The sequence below is a fragment of the Quercus lobata genome, chromosome 2 (assembly GCF_001633185.2).
Source record: "Quercus lobata isolate SW786 chromosome 2, ValleyOak3.0 Primary Assembly, whole genome shotgun sequence".
NCBI lineage: Eukaryota > Viridiplantae > Streptophyta > Magnoliopsida > Fagales > Fagaceae > Quercus > Quercus lobata.
In genome coordinates, this window is record NC_044905.1 from 24,202,919 (window position 1) to 24,221,251 (window position 18,333).

At 37.7% G+C, this 18,333-nt stretch overlaps 3 protein-coding genes across 3 annotated transcripts; 1 reads left to right on the forward strand and 2 right to left on the reverse strand.

Annotated features, from left to right (window-relative positions):
• Window positions 1-4,753: 4,753 nt before the first annotated feature.
• On the reverse strand, window positions 4,754-6,369 carry LOC115975046 (SKP1-interacting partner 15). The gene has a single exon (XM_031095682.1). The coding sequence runs from the start codon at window positions 6,139-6,141 to the stop codon at window positions 4,990-4,992; it is 1,152 nt and encodes a 383-aa protein (XP_030951542.1). The 5' UTR covers window positions 6,142-6,369; the 3' UTR covers window positions 4,754-4,989.
• Window positions 6,370-9,274: 2,905 nt separating this feature from the next.
• On the forward strand, window positions 9,275-9,808 carry LOC115961653. Its single transcript, XM_031080592.1, has one exon. The coding sequence runs from the start codon at window positions 9,275-9,277 to the stop codon at window positions 9,806-9,808; it is 534 nt and encodes a 177-aa protein (XP_030936452.1).
• Window positions 9,809-11,994: 2,186 nt separating this feature from the next.
• LOC115961659 lies at window positions 11,995-13,756 on the reverse strand. Its single transcript, XM_031080599.1, has 4 exons — window positions 13,606-13,756; window positions 13,308-13,503; window positions 12,665-13,169; window positions 11,995-12,579 (listed from the first exon to the last, which is right to left on the reverse strand). The coding sequence occupies exons 1-4, from the start codon at window positions 13,754-13,756 to the stop codon at window positions 11,995-11,997; spliced, it is 1,437 nt and encodes a 478-aa protein (XP_030936459.1).
• Between the last annotated feature and the right edge of the window lie 4,577 nt (window positions 13,757-18,333).

The following is an 18,333-nucleotide window of genomic DNA, read 5'->3' on the forward strand; positions in this document are numbered from 1 at the left end:
CAGTTTTAAACTGCTTCTCTGCAAAAAGGAAAATAATTATAATAATAAAAGAATTTCGCGTTGATGGTCCAATGGCGTTGATTTGGGCCCCCCTTTTTGCCAGACTTATTTAAGTTTATGGCCCATCGGTTAGGTTTGGGACAGTGGGCAATGAAGGCAAATGGAGACGGATGAGTTGGACTTGTGGAAATGAAGGTGCTAAGTGATTTTTTTTTTTTTTTGGGGGGTGGGTGGGGGTGAGAATATGAATTTAAACGTGGAGAGAAATTTTATCTCAATCTTACATAGACACCAATTTTACATTTCATTGAGTTGTCAACTTATGATGGGATCAATATCACTCTTACATAGATCCACTACAGACACTCAATTTATTATGCAATAGTAACAATTTGACATATTTATTGGATGTGTCCCTAAACTTATTAATTTTCTCTAATAAAGATGAGAGAAACTCCAAAAAATTATGTAGCTTAAGCTCATCCCTTAAAAAATGTCAAGGATCACATGACAATTAATTGTTAATTAACTAGCAAGTGTGACATTAGACACATATACGGCCATATCAATTAGTAAAGAGTGGTTTCTCAAAAAAAAAAAAAAAAAATTAGTAAAGAGTGATGTTTGAGATATTATAAAGTTTAGGCTAAAATATTTTTTTCTGCCATAAAATTTGCATAAATTTCGTTTTTCATCCCTAAACTTTAAAAGTTTATTTTTCATTTTCTAAACTTTGTGAAAAGCTTTTCATTATGCTGTTAATTTGATACCAATTACATTTTCCTAGGCCATGGCTAGGCCCCTACCAAAGAAAAGCCCCCAAAATGAGAGAGACAATAAGTGATTTTTTATTTTTATTTTTTAAAAAGAATATATATATACACACACCCAAGTTATGCATTTTTTCTTGTGAACACCAAAATAATTAATAAATGATATTAAAGATACTACAAATTTTACTACATAGATCTTACAAATTGATAATTTTGTACATTACAAATCACAAGAAATAATTCAAATAATCATTTATTAACTTGTTAAGATGCTATCAAACAAATTCATTGTCACATTATTGACAATTACTTGGTAAGTTTTTTTGTAATAAAATTTGTATTAACTTTAGTATTTTTCCAAAAATTATGAATTAATATAAATCTAACCCAATCACCATAAAGGCATAAAGTGAATTAGTCATTTTTTGGGGAAAAGTGAATTAATTATATTCAAAAATAGGGATAATGGATTTAAGAAAAAAAGACATTATACTATAGAACATTAACTAAATATTATTTACTTGATATTAAAAAAAAAAAAAAAAAAGCTCATTTAAAGTTGTCGACTTAAGCCTCAAATTATCTAATAATACCAAAAGGGTTAAGAACTACACTCAAAATTTCAGCTGGGTTTCTTGTTTCAGCCTTTCAGGGAGAAATCACATTGAGGTTGTGCAGTTTTCCATTTTATAAACTGTTTGTAGTAACACCGAAGTATCTCCAACCATTTTCCCAAAAAGAAACAGGATGAATTCTCAGGTACTTTCAAACAATCCCATAAAATTAATAAAAAAATCTGAGCATATTTATTGTGCCCATCAGTTAGGATACGTGGTCTTCAACATTGCCTATCATCTTAACAGCCAGGAGTCCCTGATCTGACCAAGCCCAAAAAACCAATCCTCTCTTTTCACGTAAGTTCAAAGCCACAAGAAAACTAAACAACAAAAGGAACCACGTTGAGAGATACGCACACGATATTTTCATAACAAATCATAGGTGGTTAGTTGTTATTAATTCTAATTTGATCCTACTACTGAAATTACTTTTCTATCCTACCAATAACAATTCGTAACAACCTACCACATAGAATTTGTTATGGAAATATTGTGGACATAATATTTTTCTATGGACATAAGTTACAACATAGAGAATGCAAGGAAAACAATCCACCAAGGACAGTTGAAGTTAATGTTTTGAACAAGAAGAGTGGTGAGATTGAAATGTACAAAATAATGCCTAGAATTGAATGATATACCCGACAACATTCGGTCTAAATTAGAAATGAATAAGAATGGCAACGGACATAGCATTGCAATTTACACCCCCGACACGTCAAGTTATAAGATTATAGAGGATATTTGAGCTTCAATTAGTTCAAATTCAATGATCTGAGCAGCATCCATGTATAATTTCAATAAAGACCCAACACTTATTTAACACAATTTCGTAGCTTTATTTCTTAAACCTATAACACAAGTTTGTAGAATGCAAGGAAAATATTACAACAATTGAAGTTAATGTTTTGAACAATAAGAGCGGTGACATTGAAATGCACAAAATAATGCATAGAATTGATTGGTATACATGACAAAATGCGGTCTTAATAAGAAATGAATGAGAATGGCAATTGACATAGCTTTACAATTTACACCCCCAACACATTTATTTATAAGATTATACAGGATATTCAAGCTTCAAACGGTTCAAATTCAATGATCTGAACAGCACATGTGTATAATTTCAATCAAGACCCAACAATTCTTAATTTAACAAGAGATTGTAGCTTTATTTCTTAAACCTATAACACAAGTTTGTAGCTTTATTTCTTAAATGTAAAACACAAGTTCGTAGAATGCAAGGAAAACATTTTAACAACCAAGGACAGTTGAAGTTAATGTTTTGAACAAGAAGAGTGGTGAAATTGAAATGCACAAAATAATGCCTAGAATTGAATGATATATACCTGACAACACGCAGTCTTAACTAGAAATGAATGAGAATGGCAACTGACATAGCATTACAATTTACCACCCAACACGTCTATTTATAAGATTATACATCATATTTGAGCTTCAATTGGTTCAAATTCAATGATTTGAGCAGCATATACGTATAATTTCAATCAAGACCCAACAATTCTTAATTGAATACAAGTTTGTAGCTTTATTTCTTATACCTATAACACAAGTTTGTAGAATGAAAGGAAAAAACCTTTACCAGGGACATTTGAAGTTAATGTTTTGAACAATAAGAGCAGTGACATTGAAATGCACAATATAATGCATAGAATTTATTGGTATACCTGACAACATGCGGTCTTAATAAGAAATGAATGAGAATGGCAACTAACATAGCATTACAATTTACACACCCAACACATCTTTTTATAAGATTATAAAGGATATTTGAGCTTCAATTGGTTCAATTTCAATGATTCGAGCAGCATGTATGTATAATTTCAATAACGACCCAACAATTCTTAATTTTACGCAATATCAAAGCTTTAATTCTTAATCCTATAACACAAGTTTGTAGAATGCAAGGAAAACATTTTAACAACCAGGGGCAGTTGAAGTTAATGTTTTGAACAACAAGAGTTGTGATATTAAAAATGCACAAAATAAATTTTTTTTTTGATAGGTAATTAGAGAACTATTATTAATAAGTAAAAGATGAATAATACAAGCTGTTCATGATGATGAACAATAAGAAACAGAAGAAACAAACAGCCAAACGAAGGAGAGGGAAATCAAATAGTTAATCTAAGGGAAAACAAAAACTCTAGAAGAGACGAAGACTCAATAAAACCCCAACAACGAGACCACTCAAAAAGACTATGCTGGCTTAAAACCTTTAACTCATCCAACGTCTTCTCCATGTTCTCAAAGGAGCGACGATTCCGTTCCAACCAAATAGTCCACATTAAGCACCCTGGAATCAAATTCCAAATATTCGATTTCCAAACAATCCACATTGAACGATATATGAAGTTCAATTGTTTCAAATTCAATGATTTGAGCAGCATATATGTATAATTTCAACAACTCTTAATTTAACACAAGTTTGTAGCTTTATTTCTTAAACCTATTTATCGTTTGGTAAATATTTTGGAAAGATTTATCATCATAGCCACCCATGAAAAAAATTAAAGAACAAAGAAAGAAATTGGAATGCTTGAACAGTGACCCAAAATTAGAATAACTTGAGGATGTGGTTGGTTTATCAAAGCCTTATAGATTGATAAGAATCATAACCTCTTAGTATTGTAAAGGTTCATGATATCAACAGATTCAATGCAATCCATCAAGGCACTCAAAGCTCAACACCAGTCCACATTGTGATAACAAAGCTCAATATCCAATTCTACTAAAAACAAATTTTGACAAAGAACTTCCCATAAGATACCAAAAGATAACATTGTTTGTGCTTCATTGGTCAATGCAACCAAGTGTTTGAATTTAATTGGGAGTTGGAACTCAATGTACAAGAACTAAGGAACTGTAATAATTATTATCCTAAAAACACTGTCAGGATCTAATCAGGAAAAAAAAAAACAAAATCAATTATTAAAAAATAAAAAAAGAAGAAGAAGAAGAAGAAGCATTTAAGCCCATCAAATTCTCCAATTCATTAAATTGTCCTAAATCTCACAATCCACTAGCACATTGCATGTAGTTGTAGGAGAATCCTCTCATTAACAAAGGTCTCAGTGTATAGTAAAATTTCCAAATTTACTGAAAATACTTCCTTTTTTTTTTTTTTTTTAATAGGAACTGAAAATACATTTGAAAATCCCAAAACAAAAACCACAGAAAAGCAAGTTTAGCACATGACCGATTCTGTAATAGACAAGAGTCTATGACATACACCAAAGATGATAAAGAAACACTACTAAATACTAATCTAACGTGAAAGTCTAAGGATTACATCAAGGGTCAATTTAGGAAAGCCACTTTTATGAAAAATTGAAAAAACAGTAAAAACATTAATTACCTTTTCACTTTTTCCATAAAAACTTTCATAAAATGGTTCACGCCCACGGGACATTTGTTAAGCTTTCCCTTACATCAAATACCCCAATCATGTAAAGTATACAACAAGCTTGCTCTCCAATTAGCAAGGATAAAACCATTAGTGGAATTCGTAAATTATGGTATGGTACAAACACAACAGGGGCAATCTCAAATGCCAATTACATAGCATAACAAAATTCTTACTGATTAACACTACCAACCTGAGGCGGAAGCAAAGGAGTGAGCCTAGCCTCCAACACGAAACCACGACAAAGGCCCTCTCCAGTCCCCGGCACGTCGTGAATCCAACGCCAGTCCCCTTTACCCAGAGACCGATCCCACATAGCCAATTTGGGGAGCCTTTTGGCAGAGAAAAAGACCTTATCATCACCACCACCAAATACCTTAAACTTGCTAGACTCTTGAAAACACTTGAACATCTCCACAGGCATTCTCCCAGCCTCGTCCCACTCCAGGCTCTCCAGATCCAACCTCAGTATCAGGATCGTCGAGCACGACGCGTTCAAAGTGAATGACGATTTTAGCCCTCCGATCATCAGGATTCTCTTCCCGCTGCCCCTCACCAAACGCGGTCGTTTTAGGATGTCGAACACGTCCCCCCACTCGTGCTTCTCGAGACGAGTCCAACTCTGGCAACTCTTCATCTTCGATATCGTGCATGAGAATAGCTTCCATTGGCTTCTCCATGGAGACCCCACGTCGCATAGAGCGTATACGGAATCCGAAACTAGAATCGGGCTTCGTGGCTTGGATGGTAAATTCGATGAAAATTTGAGCCATTTTTGCTCTGTTCCGGAGAAATACAGGGCTGCGAGTTCCGTCAGAACCATGACTTGGTTGGCCGAGTCAACCAGGACTGAGCCGTGCCGTGACCATGCCGAGCCAAGCTGGGGGAGGACACGAAACTCGCGAGTCAAGGGGTTGCAAACCACGAGTGACTTGGTCGACTCGGGTGACTCGGCCGAGTCGGCCCAGAGGTAGATGAGTCCAAAAGACGACGCGACCGGGTGAGGGGCCCGGAAGGGGAGGAAGTCGAGGGTGAATCTGAGCCACTCGTTGTCGTTGGGATCGAACACGTGGAGGTCGTGAGGGCACGAAACGTGGCGGTGGTGGTGGTGGTGGTGGTGATGGTGGTGGTGAGGCGGGCGGAGAGCAAGGAGGGTGAGAGGTGGTTGTGTGGAGATGAGGTCTACGAAGCAAGGCGAGGTCAGAATCTGGTAAAAGAATTTGCATACCGATCGGGAGATTATGATCTGCCGAAGCGGGAGATTAGAGAAGATCTGGTGGAGAGTGTCCTGTGGAAGGCGGAAGATCGGCGGGGATGCGTCCATTTTAATTCCAACGGGGATGGCAGAGCAGAGGATCAGAGCTCTGATATGGTGAAGAAATTAGAAACAATGGGGGGATTTTGGGGAGAGGGTCAGTGGACATAAAGATAGAAGAGAGTCGTGTTTTTTATTTTTGTTATGCTTGATGACACTTGTGCTTTTGGATACAAGTCATTGGCTGAGGCCGTTTCCCCCATTCGACTATTTCCTTATTTGTTCCCCTTTTACTGCAGCAATCAAACATCGAAATTACCTCAAATCAAATCACCATGCTGCTTCTTTTCTTTTTTCCTTCCAAATGAACTATAGGTAAAAAAGTTAAAAATATTCAACAAAGTTATTTCTTACTGTCTTCTTTGTTTTTTGGGATAAGATCCCTCCAATTTTCTTACCCTTTTATCAAGTTAAAAAGTTCATTTCTTATAAATAAATAAATAATTCTAATTTGCTCGAAAAAGAAAAGTTTAAAAGTTCATTTTAAGAGATTTTCTTTTCTTTTAAAATATATATGTAGGGATGAAAAGCCCAATAGTGTATATTGAGTCGTGGGCCTTGCCCAAGGACATTTAGCAGTCCAAGAACAGTTAGATATTAGCGAAGACATACAAATCAGTAAATTATGGAGGGATTTTGGTCATAAAGGTTTGGGAAAGTAGTTTGAGGAGAAATGCCTTCTTGGCTAAGCAGAGTAGAAGTTAGAAGATTTTACCTGCCATCAAGAGCAACACTCTGGACAATCTTACTGGTAAGGATAAATATCAGGAGGGAATAGAATAAAGGGAATCTGAGAAATATATTGGAGAAAGTTGCTACCACTGCATTAAATGTTCTGCAACTAACTCCCTAACCATATTAATATGGAGGTGATACCTGAACAGTAATATTCAACCTTACAGCTATTCCCAAAGATTTCAGGAAGCTGCTGATAGGATAAGGATCAAAGCCAGCAACTTGATTTACACATGAAAGGTTGAGATGAAGCAAAACAGGGTAATATAAAGAAGAAAGACCCCATTATAAAGGGATCATCTGAGAATAGATAAAAAAAATATTGTAGCAATAAGAACTAGACTTATAATCAAATTTAAGAAAGATATATAGAACTACTCTCCTTGGACTTTGCCAAGGAAGATTTTATTTGCACAAAACTTGTTTATCTTTGTTTTCTTGTCATCTTCAACTTACTGTTATTATTGTCTAACTTATTGAAATCTAGTTTCCAGTCCACTCTCTACAAATTCCTTGTGTTGGGCTCTTTGGGCCTTAATCCTTTTACTTTTTGGGCTTAAGAACCAAAACGTGCCCTTACAATATCGATTAGCGCTCTATGTAATACATTTAATTTAATAATTTTAAAAATTATATTATAAATGTTGAAGTTTTAAAAGGTCATAAATTAATATTTTTTTAGTTTTTAAAAATAAAATAGTAAATTTGATGGTGAACCAAAAATCGAACCATCTCCAATTCGTCTATAGAGTCGTCCAGGACCAAGAAAGTTAACTCAACATAGGAAGGCCAATCCACCGTGGGGAGGTCATCCATGGGTATGAAGGCCATCCATCAGGGAAGTTTTTAACTTTTAATGGCAGTTGTAGAAGATAAGATTGAACTTTCTAACTTCTATAGCAACTATAGGAGTTAAGTCTGAATCTTCTAACTTCCGTACACGTTGAGGAAGTTTCTAAACAAGTAACCACTCCAAAACTTATTATATAAGGACTCATCCACATCAAATAAAGGTAAATTTCCACTACTCCAAAAGTTAGAATTCTTGAGTTATAGAGAGAAAAACTAACTTAAGCATTGGAGGGTTCTTGGCCGGTTCACCCCGGTCACCTTTGATCTTGTGTCTTTTTCTTTTCAGGCCTTCCAAGCAACCACTAGCCTATTGAAGTTCGGAGCATTCAACCTATTGATTTTCTTTGCATCATCAATTGGCGCCGTCTATGGGAATCCTTTAAATTTGTGATTTGCAATTTATCTTCCTAAGACAAAAGGTTGTATGGTCCGGACAATGTCAATGGCCACTAGTCCAGGCCAACAAGAGAGTGGGAACGCTTCTAGCCATCCCAACCACGCCTATCAGTCAACACCAGCCATGCAACCATCTTCCATCCAACAAATACAATCCATGGCAGCCGTCATGGTAGAGCTGACCTGTCAGAATCAAGAACTAACTCGGGAAATCAACCAAAAGAGGCAACGTCATGAACAATGTACGGAAGGGCAAGCTTAGAGTCAAGAAGTTAGAGAAGGAGAAAATGTTGAACACAAGAACCACTCAAGGGGTACTGCTTCACAAAGGGTACCACACTTGGAAAGGGAGATGGATCAAATAAGAAGGGTCATGGACGAGATGAGGGAGAATATGAGAAGGATGAATCACGTAGATGATTTAGTTCATCAAACTGATTCCCTTTTTATGGCTTCCATCACCTTTGATCTTGTGTCTTTTTCTTTTCAGGCCTTCCAAGCAACCACTAGCCTATTAAAGTTCGGAGCATTCAACCTATTGATTTTCTTTGCATCATCAGTTGGCGCTGTCTATGGGAATCCTTTAAATTTTTTATTTCCAATTTATCTTCGTAAGACAAAAGGCTGTATAGTCCGGACAATGTCAATGGCCACTAGTCCAAGACAATAGGAGAGTAGGAACGCTTCTAGCCATCCCAACCACCTTTATTAGTCAACACTAGCCATGCAACCATCTTCCATCCAATAAATATAGTCCATGGCAACCGCCATGGTAGAGCTGACCTGTCAAAATCAAGAACTAACTCGGGAAATCAACCAAAGGAGGCAACGTCATGAACAATGTACGGAAAGGCAAGCTTAGAGTCAAGAAGTTAGAGAATGAGAAAATGTTGAACACAAGAACCACTCAAGGGGTACTGCTTCACAAAGGGTGCCACACTTGGAAAGGGAGATGGATCAAATGAGAAGGGTCATGGACGAGATGAGGGAGAATATGAGAAGGACGAATCACGTAGATGATTTAGTTCATCGAACTGAGTCCTTTTTCATGGCTTCCATCACTAGTCACCCTCTGTCGTCCAAGTTTAAGATGTCTTCCTTGGACTCGTATGATGGAACGTGCGACCTATGTGATCACATAGCAACTTTCAAGACTAAAATGCACCTTCAAGGAGTTCCAGATGAGATAATGTGCAGAGTTTTTCCAACCACCATAAAAGGGCTAGCACGAGTGTGGTTTAACAAGATACCTCCGAACATTGTTGGTTCTTTTGAAGAGTTGAGTAAGCTGTTCGTCAACAACTTTATCGGAGGACAAAGGCACAAATGCTCATCGTCCAACCTGTTGACTATAAAACAAGGAGAAAATGAGAGTTTGCGGTCCTTCATCACTCGCTTCAATAAAGAAGCCCTAACGGTAGATGAGATGGATGACAAGTTGCTATTAGCAGCCTTCCACAATGGAGTCAGTTTGGATTTATTTATTCACAAGCTTTATGATCAAGAGCCGCAAACCATGATTGAACTCGTCCATTTAGTCCAAAGTTTCATGAATGTAGAGGATGCAATCATTGCCAAGAAGAGGAAGAGAGCCACACGAATAGAAGTAGACCTCCCACGCCATCCTGAACAAGGACCTCGTCCAAAGAAGGCCCAGACGGGAGAAAAGAAAGTCAAGATAACAGGAAGGTAGGATCGTCTTTAGGAAGAAGTCAGCATTACATGCCCCTGAACACGCCAATTGATTAGGTGCTTATGCAAATCAAGGATGGCCCATCCTTGAAGTGGCCAGAAAAGATGAATGGAGATCCAAATAAGTGCAATAAGAACAAATATTGCCGCTTCTATAGAGACCATAGGCATGACACAGATGAGCGCTATCACTTAAAATAGCAAATAAAGAATCTTATCAGACAAGGAAAGTTGAGACATTTTGTTGGACGAGATCATAAAGGCGAGAAGTTGAAAGGAAAGATAGAAGAGCCATTATGACCCCCATTTGGAGAGATAAGAGTTATTATAGGAGGAACTTCAACGGGGCAGTCTTCAAAGTCAAGGAAGACGTACCTAAAGGTGGTTCAGAATGTCTGACTCTCTGGATGACCACCAAGGATGAGGGGGGCAGACGAACAAGCCATTACATTCACAGACGAAGATGGTGGAAGAGTCCATCACCCGCATGACGATGCGATCATCATCACTTTGCTCATTACAAATTATACGACTAGAAGGGTGTTGGTGGATAATGGGAGTTCGGCAGACATTTTATATTACCCTGCCTTCTAACAAATAAGGCTTGGACAAGATCAACTTCGTCCAGTATGTTCACCCTTGGTAGGATTTGGAGGAATGAAAGTGTAACTTGTGGGCACTATTATACTACCTATAGTGGTGGGAGCATATCCATAAAAAATAACCAAGGAAGTGAATTTCCTCGTGGTAGACTGTTCGTCTTCCTATAACACTATATATGGTAAATGACATGACACTATGCTTACCTTTACATTTGTTAACTACCAAGTCTTTATCATGAAATGGACTCTCCATTTTAAAGCAAATGGAGAGGATCTTTTTCCACCATGTTAAGCAATTGGAAGGGGCAGGAGAAGAAGGCTTTAGCTTGAAACAGTATATGAAATAATATGATTTTTTTGGAAGCAATTACTTGGTAGAATGGCAAAGCCCTATAGCTTTCTTACCCTCAAGAAGAGGGACCAGATCCTAAGTCTGTGTCCTTCCTGAAGGTAAGAAAGCTTAAACCATTCCAAACTCAGCAAAGAGTTTTAGTTGGCCAAACCAAATGTTCAAATCTGCTCTCATACCAACCCAATAAAAATCATGCTTCAATCTATGGTAAGACTTCAAAAATCCTAAATGGCCACCCACGGGACTATCATGGACCAACTATAGAACCTTAGGCTTCAATCCACAAGAAGGGCTCAGATACTCCCTGCCCTTAAACAAGATCAACCCATTATGCAGAGAAAAGAACTTAGGCTTAGTAGAATCATCTTGCAACTACTGAAACAAAGACTGCATAGTTGGATCAGAATGATAGCTTACCTTAAGCTCATCAATCCAAGAGAGACAAGGGAAGGAGATCAAACACAATGAAGAAGGAGGTGCTACACTAGCAATGGACTGATCCACAACAACTAAATCAAATCTCCTAGATAAAGCATCAGCCACTTTATCCTCACTTCCTTGCTTGTATTCCACCACAAACAAATACCCCAAAAGCTTTGTTGAGCAGGAGTAGCAATCCTTTGCTCTAGAATGTACTTCAAACTTTGTTGGTCTATTTTGATGATAAAAGGTCTTCCCAAGAGACAAGATCTTCATTTGTGGACAACAGTGACTAAAGCAAGCAACTCCTTCTCATAAGTGGATAGTTGTAAGGCTTTTCCCTAAAGCACTTGGCTATGAAAGGCAATAGGCCTCTGATTTTGCATCAGGACAGCCCCTAAACCCAACCCAAAAGCATCACATTCTATAGTAAAAGGAAGATTAAAGTCAGGTAAGGCCAAAACTAGGGGCTGACTCATTGCAAGCTTAAGTTGTTGGAAGGCAACCTCAGCCTGAGGAGTCCACACAAAGGAATTCTTCTTCAAAAGGGTAGTGAGAGGGGTAACAATCTATCCATAGTGCCTTATGAACTTCCTGTAGTAACCTGTTAAGCCCAGAAAACCCTTCAAGGCTTTAACAGATGTAGGAACAAACCAAGAAACCATGGCAACAATTTTTTTAGGATCAGTACTCACACCCTTCCCATAAATGATGTGACCAAGATACTCCACCTCTGAACATCCAAAAACACACTTGGTTCTCTTAGCAAACAACTGGTGTTTCAACAGCAACTCCAATACAAGTCTGAGATGCTTAAGATGGGGCTCCAAAGATGGACTGAAATGTTGATGGAGCATCGGTCAAGCCAAAGGGCATAACCAAGAACTCATAATGTCCATTATGTGTCCTAAAAGCAATTTTATGAACATCCTCCTCTCTCATCCTGATTTGGTGATAGCCAAACCTTAAGTCCAACTTAGAAAAGATGATGGAACCAGCAAGCTCATCAAGCAATTCATCCACCACTGGAATAGGAAATTTGTCCATAATAGTAGCTTGATTCAAAGCCCTATAATCCACACACATTCTCCAAGAGCCATCTGCCTTCCTCACCAACAACACTGGGGAAGAAAATGGACTCTGACTAGGTCTTATAGAACTAACCTCCAACAATTCAGCAACTATATTTTCAATCTTAGCTTTCTGAAAATGTGGATACCTATAGGGTCTTTGACAAATAGGGTTAGTACCATCCTTCAATAGAATTTGATGATCATGCCCTCTACAAGGAGGTAAACTAGTTGGGGTAGCAAATACTAAAGCAAACTCAAATAAGAGCTGCTCAATAGAAGGGTCACATGGCTGTACAGATGAAGTAGCAGACCCCAAAGACACAATCTGTAACAGAATGCCTTTTCTGACAGGCTTTTTTTAAAAATTGGTCACCTTCTTGTAGAGAGTGATCAGTAGGGGGCAGACCCACCAAAGTCATTGTGGCACCCAAGTGTTGGAACTTCATAAACATAGCCCTAAAATCCCATTGTATAACACCCAGGGTTCTAAGCCATGGAGTGCCTAAAACCAATTCACAATCACCAAGTGGCAACACATTCAAATCCATTGCAAAAACATGCCCTTGCACTGAAACTCTAACATTGGCGCACACACCTTGAGTCTGAATGGTAGCACCATTAGCCACTTTCACCTCAAATGTTAAGGTAGGGTCTAATGAAAGTTGTAAAATAGCTAGGATGGCAGTATCCAAGAAATTGTGTGTGCTACCCGTGCCAATTAAGATAGTAACCCAGTGACCATTAATCTTACCCTTAACTTTCATGATACCAGGTAAAGGACTACCCAATAAAACATATAAAGTGATTTCAGCTACACCCTTCTCAATATCAGATTTATTATCTCTAGAATTATCTCCATCCAATGGTAATAAGGTAGCCTCAGAATCATCAAATTCAACTAACTGGACATTAGAACTAGATTCTTGAAAAGGAAATAAATCTTCTAACAAGAAGAGTTTGGCAGACTTACATTGGTGTCCAGGTTGGAACTTCTCATCACAGTTGAAACAAAGCCCTTTTTTTCTTCTTTCCTCCATCTGAGCAGGTGACTACCTTTGCAAGGGAAGCCTATATCTAGAATCCAACTTCACATCAGGTTTTGGACCCAAAATGGAAGGCTTAGTGTAATCAATTGTAGACCTCTGATCTTTGCGGCTACTGTTCAGGTATTCTTCTTGGATTTTGGCTAATCCAAAGGCTCCATTAAGATTCTTGGGATTAAGCATCTTCACAGGTAATCTCACCTCATCTTTGAGACCATTTAAAAAATAACTCAGTTTATGGCTATCTCACAGACCTCTAATCCTATTTGATACGGCTTCAAATTACCCTTTATAAACCACAACACTACTTGACTGCTTCAATCTTGTGAGTGATTCCAAAGGATCTTCATACGCAGTATTCCCGAACCTTGTCAACAAAGCTTCTACAAATCCTTCCCAAGTTGCAAACATCCCAGTCTCATTACTATCTTGGATCCAAATTAGGGCATCTCCATCCATGTGGAAGGAAGCCATCAACAACCTTTCACTCAATGGTGTTTGATAAAAATTGAAATATTGATTGGCTAACCATGAAGTAGGATCAACTCTCTTGAATCACGGAAAATCAAGTTTCACACTCTTTGACAAATTTGAGATAGGCAAAGAAACAACATGTGATATTGGAGTGCTTGGGGTCTGAGATGAAGACTTTAAGGATGCGACTTGTTGCCTTTGTTCCTCTGCTTCAGTGAGTTTTTGCAGGGCTAAGCTAATTGCATTCAACTGTTGAGTGTTGGCATTCAATTATTGAGTGTTAGCATTCAACTGTTGATTGATCTCTTGTAATGAATTGGCGTGGTGGTTTGTGGTGGTTTTGAGAAGAGACAAGATTCATTGATATAAGAAGAAGATCTAGTCTCAGTCATGGTTGCAGGAAGGTAGGCTCTAATACCAATTGTTAAGTGTTTGGCTAATCAAAAAATTAGGAAGGAAAGAATGAAAAAACAGAGAAAGGAAAAGGAAAACAAAATTGGGGAATTTCTAGTTACTTCAAGGGTAATTGCCTCCAACCAAAAAGAGAGGGAGAGAAAGACAGAAATAGAATAGAGGAAGTTGATCTAATTCTCTTCTTACCCTTTCTCATATCATTCCACATCTTTATACAAGTCACAAGTCTTTCTGCCAAAACTAACAAACTAACTAACTCATAACAACCCAACTGCTCTAACTAACAAAACTGTCACAACTAACTCACTTAGCACAGTCAGTCACACACCCTTAGAGCATTTGCAGCAGTGGAGCTAAATAGCTATATAGCTATTTTAACTCCACCAAAACACAAAAAACCACTATCCAGCAGTAGAGTTAAAGCTATTTTTTTTAGCTTCATTGCTACAGTGCACATCTATAGATAGATGTGCACTGTAGCTAAGAGCTAAACAGGAGAAAAAAAAAAAAAAAAATTTACTCCCGACCTGATTAAAATAATAAAAATTGGTTCCATTTTTTACATTCTTTTATTCTCACCTCACACTATGCCTCTCTCTCTCTCTCTCAGTGACTCTCACCTCATTATCTCAACATCTCTGACCCACACCTCTGCCGGCCTCAACGTCATCGGCCCAAGCCGACCCAAGCCCCAAGCCGCCGATCCATGCCTTCGACCCACGCCTCTGCCCAGTCCTCCATCTCAACGCTCACCCAACATCGACAAGCCTGGGTTTCTCTGGATTTCGTGGGTTTCATTGTCGATCCAAGCTCTGGTTTCTCTGGGTTTCATCGTTGAAGCCGCTGCTGCCTTCCTCAGCCTATTGCTTTGGTTTTCCGTCGATCCAAGCTTTGAGTTTTTTATTTTTTTATTTTTTGCATTGCGTGAATTTGATTGCCGTGGTATGGGTGTTGCCTAGTGGGTCGGGTGGGTGTGGGCTTGGTTGATTTTTTTTTCTTTGTTATGGGCTGTGGTGGTGGTGGTGGTGGTGGTGGTGGTGGTGGTTGTGGTTGTGTGTGTGGTTGTGGTTGTATGTGTGTGGTTCTAGAGGATATATTATTTTATTGTGATATTTATATTATTTTATTGTGTTGAAAGCTAAAATAAATCCACTGTTGCAGCATATGTGTAGGTAAAATAGATAAAGTAACTTTTTATGGTGCCAAATAGCTAAATTTTTAGCTCCACTGTTGTGAATACTCTAATAACATATCTTCAAGGATAGAGAAATAAAACTTTCCCTGTGGGATGGAGTTGCTATAACAATTATTGAAAATGACTTCAAACAAGATGAAGATCCATATATAATTAGTGTTACTTCAACGATTGTAAAAGCATTCCAAGGTATATATATAGAGGCAAAGTTGAGAGAAAATCCAATTAAATTTCAAATTAGAATTCAATTAAAGTCTAATTTTGTGTCACGTGCCCCGTCTAATCTAAGTTTTTAAATTTTTGTGCCAAGTGAATTAATTCAGTGTAAAAATTGAATTTCAATTAGAGTTTAATTTTGCACCATGTGTCCCATCTAATCTAAGTTTTTTTATTTAATTTGTGTGCCAAATGAGTTAATTTGGTGTAGAAAATGAGGAGTCCAATATAAATAAACCATAAAAAATATAATCATATATCTAACTCTATATATAAAATTAGAGGGAGAAAAAGTTTGAACAATTTTATATTTATGAGCATTTTTTTGTATAACTGGCGAAAATATCATTTTGGTCCCTACATTTTAGAGTCACGGTCAATTTGGTTCCTGCATTTTGGGAGCAATCAATTTGGTCCCTACTATTTTCAAGTCATAATCAATTTGGTCTCTACCGTTAGATGACTAACGAAATCTACTTAGGTGGCAAACAGAATGCACACATGACATAAATAAAATTAAAATATAATAGTTCTTCCACTCAAACCTTCCACATCAACTTCCACTATTACTAATCCCAATCCCACGTGACTCTCACATGACCCACTTATCATCGACACCCTCCTCAGAGTATTCTCATCAGGTGTATCAAATGCCAAATATTTGGCATTTGACACACCAAACACTACTATTCAAGCCTCATCAGCTGTTCTAAATGTTTCAAAAATTTGAAACATGCTATAGTACCATCTCAAATATGAGACGGTACAAACAGCAATGCCAAATTTTTTTATTATTTGTTTATTCACCAGGTTTTCTCTCTCATATATTCACTCTGACTTTCTCTCTCTCTTTTATCTCATCTTTTCTCTCTGCATTTGAGTTCTTCTCTCTTGCCGATCTCGCCAAAGCCGCCAATCTCGTCGCTGATCTCGCCGAAGCCATCGATCTCGCCGGAGCCATAGTCGTCCTCCACAGCTCCCTCTTCACTCTCATTCTCTTCCTCTCTCATCCTCAAGCCGCTTGAAGCCAATCTCGCCTAAAGCCACCTCAAGCCACTGAAACCGATCTCCCCTGAAGCTACTTGAAGCCGATCTCGCCGCTGACGTCTCTCGCCTAAAGCCGATCTCGCCGCTAACGTCTCTCGCCTAAAGCCGATCTTGCCGCCTGAGCTGTGGGTTTGTTTGATTTGGGATGGGTTTTGAGGTTTGTGAATGTGGTGGGTTGTGGGTTAGTTGTGGCAGCAATTTTGTGGTTGTGGAGGTGATTATTGGGTAGTTGTGGTGGTTATTTTTTGGGTTGTTGTGGGTTCTTTTTTTGGTGCCATTGGTGGATGTGGGTTAGTGCCGATGGTGGCTGTCGATGTTGTTGCGGTAGTGGTTGTTGGTGGCCGTTGTTGCGGCAGTGGTGGAGGAGTTGTTGTTGTTGTTGGAGTTTAATATATTATTTTAACGTGGTGTAAATATTATTTTAATGTATAGAAGGGAATAATAAAACATCTAATAAATGGGATATTGTAAAATGATGTGCTAAAATGATAAAGTAGATTTTTGGTGTGTCAAAATGGCATTTTTTATGAGAGAGCAGATGAGAATGCTCTCACTAGTCAGACAACTCAAACTAATTGAAATCAAAATCCCCAAAAAATGAAATTTCAAATCCTTAACCCATGATGAAATCCTGCTTGACAACCACTTCGACCTCGTTGTCTTTCCTCAGCGGCATGGACCTCACGTTGTGCTTGCTCAATTGATATGACGGTAGCTTTTCAAAATTCATTTGCAAAATAAATAGACCTATAGTCCTACTCATTGTTAATTGTAATGGTTGAACCTACCCTTCTTGTAATAGTGTGCTCTGCACTTTTTCTTCTTTTTTAATGAAATCGACAAAAGTATTGTCGCTAATAAAATATTTACAGTGAGTATATATCAGTAAAACACCGTCTCTCAGATAAAATTACAAGTAAAATATCATCAAGTAATAATACAATGTGGAAACATAAAGGGGTGACCAACGCATTTGCAGCCCATTGAAAAGATTCTAATTAATTTACAGAAAAAAAATAACAGAAGATTTCCATACAAAACTTTTTGCTATTATTAAGAATTTAAGATCCAAAAAAGAGGATTAGGCAAGAAGAGATGTGGCTATCAAGAAGGATTTCATCTTGGGTTCGGGTTCGAAATTTCATTTTGAGGATTTGAAATCAATCGAGTCTGAGTCGTTTGACTAGTGAGGAAGGTGTTGATGATAAGTGAGTCATGTGAGAGTCATGTGGGATTATAGTAGAGGAAGCTGATGTGGAAAGACTAACGTGGAAATACTATTTATATTTTAATTTAATTTATGCCACGTGTGCATTCCGTCTGCCATCTAAGCAGATTCCGCTAGTTATCTAACGGTAGAGACCAAATTGATTGTGACTTGAATATAGCGTGGACAAAATTGATTGTGACTTGAATATAGCGTGGACAAAATTGATTGCTCCCAAAATGTAAGGACCAAATTGACCGTGACTCCAAAATGTAGGTACTAAAATGGTGTTTTCGCCTAACTAAAAACAATTCAAATTTATAAGTTATTTATGTGATATACCATGACTATGTACAGTCCATTATTAACTAGGTAATAAAATACTATCATTAGTTACTTCCTCACTTCACCAAAGTATCCATACAACGGTTTGCCTACTTAGTGATTTCTTATCTGGAAACACAACAAAAAAATCATTTTAAC

What these genes read in the sequence shown, in the direction of transcription:
- LOC115975046 (XM_031095682.1), bottom strand. Translation starts at nt 6,141, where the DNA reads ATGGACGCATCCCCGCCGATCTTCCGCCTTCCACAGGACACTCTCCAC.
- LOC115961653 (XM_031080592.1), top strand. Translation starts at nt 9,275, where the DNA reads ATGCACCTTCAAGGAGTTCCAGATGAGATAATGTGCAGAGTTTTTCCA.
- LOC115961659 (XM_031080599.1), bottom strand. Translation starts at nt 13,756, where the DNA reads ATGGATGGAGATGCCCTAATTTGGATCCAAGATAGTAATGAGACTGGG. An exon ending in TATAGGCTTCCCTTGCAAAG is followed by an intron (nt 13,170 to 13,307) that starts GTAGTCACCTGC and finishes TCAAGAATCTAG; the next exon opens with TTCTAATGTCCAGTTAGTTG. An exon ending in TGGGTGCCACAATGACTTTG is followed by an intron (nt 12,580 to 12,664) that starts GTGGGTCTGCCC and finishes ATTCTGTTACAG; the next exon opens with ATTGTGTCTTTGGGGTCTGC.